General features: G+C 46.4%; 1 protein-coding gene across 1 annotated transcript; it reads right to left on the reverse strand.

Moving 5' to 3' along the window:
* Nucleotides 1-257: 257 nt before the first annotated feature.
* LOC120696125 (transcription factor MYC2-like) lies at nucleotides 258-1,733 on the reverse strand. The gene has a single exon (XM_039979271.1). The coding sequence runs from the start codon at nucleotides 1,638-1,640 to the stop codon at nucleotides 753-755; it is 888 nt and encodes a 295-aa protein (XP_039835205.1). The 5' UTR covers nucleotides 1,641-1,733; the 3' UTR covers nucleotides 258-752.
* Nucleotides 1,734-6,943: the final 5,210 nt, after the last annotated feature.

A 6,943-nucleotide genomic window follows, 5' to 3' on the forward strand; every position in this document is an offset into this window, starting at 1 on the left:
AGACTGCAGGTACGTATACGGTAGAAGAAGTATTGAAGAGCTGTTAGAGTGAAATGTTTGGTGTAGATCTAGTATATATGCATGGTCCGAATTCCCAATCTTAGTTTCACAACAGTCTTTGCTCTAAAGCTTCCAAGTCCCAATCCCGATCCTCTAAACTAGCCCCTGAAACAACACCCTCCCCTAATCCAACCATCAGAGAGGCTCGATCTCGCCACAAATGGAAGAGAGGGAGTGCAATAATCTCACCGGAGTCGAAGAAAAAAAAAGTCTGGATATATAGCTCTAGCCAACAAATTAATCACTCAGGTTTCATAAGCAGTGCAAATCCATAATATATAATTTAGCAACACATACACACTATAATAAGCAGAGTACTACTGCTGCTGCTGCTGCTGCTACTACTACACACGGCACGGTTGCCACACGTCGTACGTACACCTTGGCCAATCGTTATTCGGCATCACCATTTTTTGATGGATCGTCAGATGATGCTGGAGGATCCAAGGCCCTTGAGCAGCAAACACTTTTTATTCCATGGAACAGGCTGAGACGACGTCCACGCAATCCGGATACTTTCCATCGTGTTTCACCCTCTTATTAATCATCATCATCAGTGTTACATACCTACCTTGATCCGCTCCATTTTAGCGCTGCTCTTACGCAACGCGAGAACTGACGATGTGACAGTACGGACGGGGAAGGATCGGAGCTAGTAGGTCGATGGGCTCCGCGGTGGTCTCGAGCTGTGGCTAGCCGCTGTCCTGCTCCTGCAGCACCTGGACCAGCGCGGCGCGGAGGCCGTCGTCGTCCTGAAGCTGGGCGGGCACGTCGACGACGACGTCCTGCACGGTCAGGCCGTGCACGCGGGTGACGCAGGCGTGCTGGACGTGCAGCTCCAGGGAGCGGAGCGCGCCCATCAGCCGCGCGGACGCGTGCGGGGCCGCGCTCGTGGCGCGCACCGAGGCCGCGTCGGGCCCAAGCATCCTCACCTCCACCGCCTCGTCGCCGCGGCCGGGCGGCGCTCCTCCCGGGGGGGCGCCGCCGCGGGAGGCCGCGACGACGGGCTCCCACCTCGCGGCGGCGGCCCGCCTGGCCTCGGCCTCGAGCCGAGCGACGCGGGCGCGGAGCTCCGCGATGTAGGCGGCGGCGTCGGCGAGGAGGGAGGCCTTGTCCATGCGCGACACGGTGGGCACGGCGGCCCGGAGGTCGCAGAACCGGCGGTTCAGCTTCTCCCGGCGCTGCCGCTCGGCCTCGACGTGGCTCACGGTGGGGGCCTCGGGGCGGGGCCCGGGCTTCCGGCCCCGCCGCTTCCCCGGCCGCTGCGCCGCCGCCGGGACCGTGGCGCTCGGCTCCTGCTCCTGCTGCGGCGGCGGCGGCGGCTGAGGAGGCGGCGGCGGCTGAGGCGGCGGCGGCTGCACGGAGAGCTCGGAATCCGGCAAGAGGGTGCTCCCCACGGGCCACAGATCGTCCACGTCGTCGTAGCCAGCCTCGTTCTTGGCCACGACGACGTCGCCGAGCAGCCATTGCTCGGGGACCTCGCAGGAGGTGAACGCGATGATCGGGTGGCCGGAGTAGGAGAAGAAGGACGGCGGCGAGGGCGGGGAGAAGGAGGAGCACGGGGAGAGGAGGTCGTCCATTGCACCCACCACTCACAGTGGTGGTGGTCACGGCCTACCTGAATACCTGATAAACTCCTGAAGTGGAAAATGGACAGGCGTTCTGGACCTTTGTTTTGGTCATGCACTGTGTAGTAGCATCTGAGGTAGGTTCTGCTTTTATAGTGCCGGCCGGCGATACACATTTGCGTTTAGGGCCCTGCATCGGTGACAAAAGTTTGGCATCCTTTAATTTTGGCATGGGACGTTGGGAGTTGGAACGCTTCTTTTGTCCAACTGGAACTGAAGTGTAGAAGAAGATGCTCTGAGAGAAACAGTGAGAAAGTGAGACGAGTTGTGCAAATAGCGTACTAGAAATACATCACCAATTAAATAGTGGCCAATGCAAATAACATAAAAAAACAAAACTAAGGTCAGTTTGCATATACACCTATTTTCAAAAAGTTTGCATATACACACATGCATTTTGAGCTGTTCCCTTGTTTGTTTTGGAGGCAGCATGCAGGTCTTTTTCTTGCCAGCTATTTTCTTTGACCTGTGCGTTTTTACACTAGCTGAATTATTGAAGCCTGCAGTCAGTCAAGAACTCGAGATAAAAGTCTTTAGTGCCTCTGTAGACAAATTATTGAAGCCGCGCAGCCTTTTGTCCCGGTTGGTGGCACCAACCGGGACAAAAGGACAAAGCTCCTTGGCCCACTTATCCCCTTCCCTCTTCCTCCACCCGAGCCATTCAGCTCACTTGTTCTTGCTGTTCTTGGCTCGGGAGAGAATAGTTCTTGCTCATTTCTTCACCACATTTGTGAAGATCTTTGATTCCCCATCCATCCATCGGCGCTAAAGGTTTGGAGCTTGTTTTTCTCTTCTTCCTTGGCTTGTATAGCTCATTTCATGCTTTAGAAATAGAGAAAATGTGTAGCTAGCTCATTTCTTGGACATTTAGATTGCATATGTAGGTGTGATTTTCTTTTAGATTTAGATGACTATGTGGATAGTAGAAATTTTTAGAATGAGTGTAGACACTTCATGTGATGTACTTGTATATATGACCATATTGTGGATAGTTGATTTTTGTATTCATGAATGAATTAATGAAATGAGTATATTAGAATTTTTTGTATTATGAATGGATTATTTTGACACTCTAGTGATGTATTTATTCAGGCTCACATTGAAACCATCTAGAAGCTAAAAAAATCTTTATTTCGAAACAAGTATACGTCGTTAATCTCCATCCAACAGTGATGGCACTACCTTTCGGGGATACACGATGCGCTATAAGGACGTCGCGAATCGGTTGGTCGCATCACCAGCACTTCCAATTGATAAGAAGACAGCATTTGACACAGTCAGCATGTCCATTGTTGTACTGAGAGCATATCAACGAGCACGCTGCCTGTGCCAAGTGGTGTGCCTATTAATCGTAAATGTTGGTGCTGCGACTGGTCGATTGGTGACATCCTTGTACCGCACCGTGTCCCCCCGAAAGGCAGTGTCATCACCGCAGGGTTGAGTTTACTGACATATACATTTTCAGAAATAAATGTTTTTTTTTCTTCTAGAAGGTTTCTGGATATTGAAAAGAGTGTACTCCTGGAACTGAAGGGTGTCAAAGTAATTAGAAGTTATAGAGATTTCTTTCAATTAATTATACATTTCGTCTTTTTTATATGATTTCATTGTTATTTGCAAGAGTTATTAATCTGATCATTGTAATTGTAATAGTAAATAATATTTGCATTGTAATGGTAAGAATTTATAATTTTGTGGAAAATAAAGGTATTTTTCAGTAAAATATGGCTTCAGCAGCTGGAGGGAGTAGCGCCGGTGGGGGTGATCGTTGTCCTTCTGGAGAGAAGGGCACAACTCGAGTAGGTCGTCGGTCCAAAAAAACTAGTGCTTTTCATAGGGCAGTGCTCCGTTATTTGGAAAAAGAATATAGAGAATGCATGGCAAGGGGCGAGGAACCTCCGTTTGATCTTGAGGATTTATTGCGGCGTTACGGTTCGTCACCACCAAACTCGGAGGTTTCAGCTCCGCCATCTTCTTCTGCGCCAGCAAGAAATCCGTTAGAGCATTCTGCGTTCCAACGCAAGGACGGTTGAAAACCTATGTGTTGTTGTCCGAATTTTTAACTTTCATGTATAGTACTCCTTTGTTAAGTTCTATAATGGATTAAGTACTCCTTTTAATTAATCAAGATGTATGATGGATATTGCAGATCTTTTAATTATTCATGTTATGTTACATTTAGTTTAATTTAGGTTTGATATATTTTATTTATTCGATACGTGTAAAGAATTCAAATCGATTTATTTAAAATGCAGATGGACCGGCAATAGATGTACAATGCTAACCGACGTTCGAAAGAATTCATTGATGGCCTGAATTATTTTTTGTCTATGGCTGAGGCAAACAAGCAGAATGATTTTATGTGCTGTCCGTGTGTGCATTGCAACAATAACAAGGATTACTCATCTTCAAGAATCCTACACAGCCAAATTTTCGCAAATGGTTTCATGGAGAAGTATGTTTGTTGGACGAAGCACGGAGAACAGGGGGTTACCATGGAAGACAATGAAGAAGAAGATTTTGACGACCACTTTCCTGGGAATGCTGTAATCGGTGCATTCGATGACGATATTCTCATGGAAGAGCCCGAAGTAGATGTAGCAGAAAATGATCCCAGCGACGATCTGGGGCAGGCATTGCACAATGTACAGGCAGACTGTGAGAGTGAAACGGAGAGGTTGAAGTTCCAGAAGTTGTTAGAGGACCACCGTAAGTAGTTGTACCCAGATTGTCAAAATGGATTGAAGAAACTTGGCACCACCTTGGAGTTGCTGCAATTGAAGGCGACAAATGGTGTATCCGACAATGGATTTGGTGAATTACTCAAACTTGTTAAAAAAATGCTTCCTAAGGACAACAAATTGCCTACCACAACGTATGAAGCCAAACAACTTGTTTGCCCTTTAGGATTGGAAGTGCAAATGATACATGCATGCCCCAACGACTGCATCCTCTACCGAGGCGAGTACGAGAATTTGGATGCATGTCCCGTATGCAGTGCATTGCGTTACAAGATTAGAAAAGATGATCCTGGAGATGTCGAGGGGGAGCCTCCCCGGAAGAGAGTTCCTGCGAAGGTCATGTGGTATCGCCTATAATACCACATTTGAAGCGTCTGTTTAGAAATAAAGATAATGCTAAGTTGATGCGATGGCACAAAGAAGAACACAAGAAAGACTCGATGTTGAGACACCCCGCTAATGGGTCGCAGTGGAGAAAAATAGATAGAACGTACCCTGAATTTGATTTGGATGCGAGAAACATAAGGTTCGGTTTGAGTACGGATGGCATGAATCCTTTTGGTGAGATGAGCAGTGGTCATAGCACTTGGCCTGTGACTCTTTGTATGTACAATCTTCCACCATGGCTCTGCATGAAACGAAAGTTTATCATGATGCCAGTGCTTATCCCGGGTCCAAAGTAGCCCGAAAATGACATTGATGTGTACCTAAGACCATTGGTAGAAGAACTCTTATTGCTCTGGGGCGATGAAGGTGTACGGATGTGGGATGAATACAAACAGGAAAACTTCAACCTACGAGCATTGCTGTTCGTAACGATCAATGACCGGCCTGCTCTTAGTAACTTGTCAGGACATTCGAACAAGGGATACAAAGCATGCACACACTGTTTAGATGATACCGATAATATATGGTTGACTCACTGTAAGAAGGTTGTATACATGGGTCATCGTCGATTTCTTCCCATCAGGCATGCGGTACGAAAGAAGGGCAAGCATTTCAAAGGCCAAGCGGACCACCGAACAAAACCGATGCACCGTAGTGGTAAAGACATCTTCAACATGGTAAAAGATCTAGAAGTTATTTTTGGAAAGGGATCTGGTAGACAACCTGTTTCGAACGAAAATGGAATGGCGCCCATGTGGAAGAAGAAATCTATATTTTGGGAGCTACCATATTGGGAAGTCTTAGATGTTCGTTATGCAATTGATGTGATGCACCTCACGAAGAATTTTTGCGTCAACCTGATAGCATTCTTGGGAGTGTACGGAAAAACAAAAGATACAGTAGAAGCACGTCAAGAATTGCAACGTATGGAAGAACGAGATGTCTTACATCCACAACAGCGAGATAATGGACGATAATACTTAAGTCCTGCCAGTTATACTCTTAGCAAGGAAGAGAAAGAAACCATGTTTGACTGCTTGAGCAGTATAAAGGTTCCATCTGAATACTCATCCAATATAAAAGGAATCTTAAATTTGGCAGAGAAGAAATTTACAAATCTCAAGTCCCATGACTGCCATGTGCTTATGACCGAACTTCTTCCGGTTGTGCTGCAGGGGATTCTGCCTGATAACGTCCGGTTAACCATCGTGAAGCTATGTGCCTTCCTCAACGCAGTTTCTCAGAAGATAATTGACTCGGAGAATTTGATAAAGCTGCAAAACGACGTGGTGCAATGTCTTGTTGGCTTTGAGCTGATATTTCCACCATCTTTCTTTAACATCATGACACATCTTCTAGTGCACCTTGTGAAAGAGATTGATATCCTCGGACCAGTATTTCTACACAACATGTTCCCATTCGAAAGGTTCATGGGGGTACTCAAGAAATGTGTTCGTAATCGAGCTCGTCCAGAAGAAAGCATCGCCAGTGCCTACGGAACTGAGGAGGTCATTGACTTTTGTGTTGACTTTATTGATGACCTTAAACCGATTGGAGTCCTTGAATTGCGATATGAGGGGAGACTAACTGGAAAGGGTACATTAGGAAAAAAATCTTATATCTGCACAGATGATTTCTCATTCAAGAAAGCACATTATACGGTTCTTCAACAATCGTCCTTGGTTGACCCATATATCGAGGAAGACAAGAAAATTCTGCTCTCCAATTTCCCGAAAAAGTCTGAGGCATGGATTACACGTGAGCACATGAACATTTTCTGCAGCTGGTTGCGGAAGCATATAATGCATAACATGGATATAAGTGAACAACTGTTTTTATTGGCTAGGGGACCATCTTGGAGTATCTTAACATACCAAGGGTACGAGATAAATAGAAACACATTTTATACGATAGCCCAAGATAAAAAGAGTGCCAACCAAAACAGCGGTGTTCGTATGGATGCCACGGACAGTAATGGAAAAAAGGACACATATTACGGCTACATTGAAGAGATATGGGAGCTGGATTACGGTCCCAATTTCAAGATGCCTATATTTCGTTGCCAATGGGTTAAGCTATCTGGAGGAGGGGTAACAAAAGATGAGTATGGGATGAAAATAGTTGATC

The sequence above is a fragment of the Panicum virgatum genome, chromosome 2K (assembly GCF_016808335.1).
Source record: "Panicum virgatum strain AP13 chromosome 2K, P.virgatum_v5, whole genome shotgun sequence".
Classification (NCBI taxonomy): domain Eukaryota; kingdom Viridiplantae; phylum Streptophyta; class Magnoliopsida; order Poales; family Poaceae; genus Panicum; species Panicum virgatum.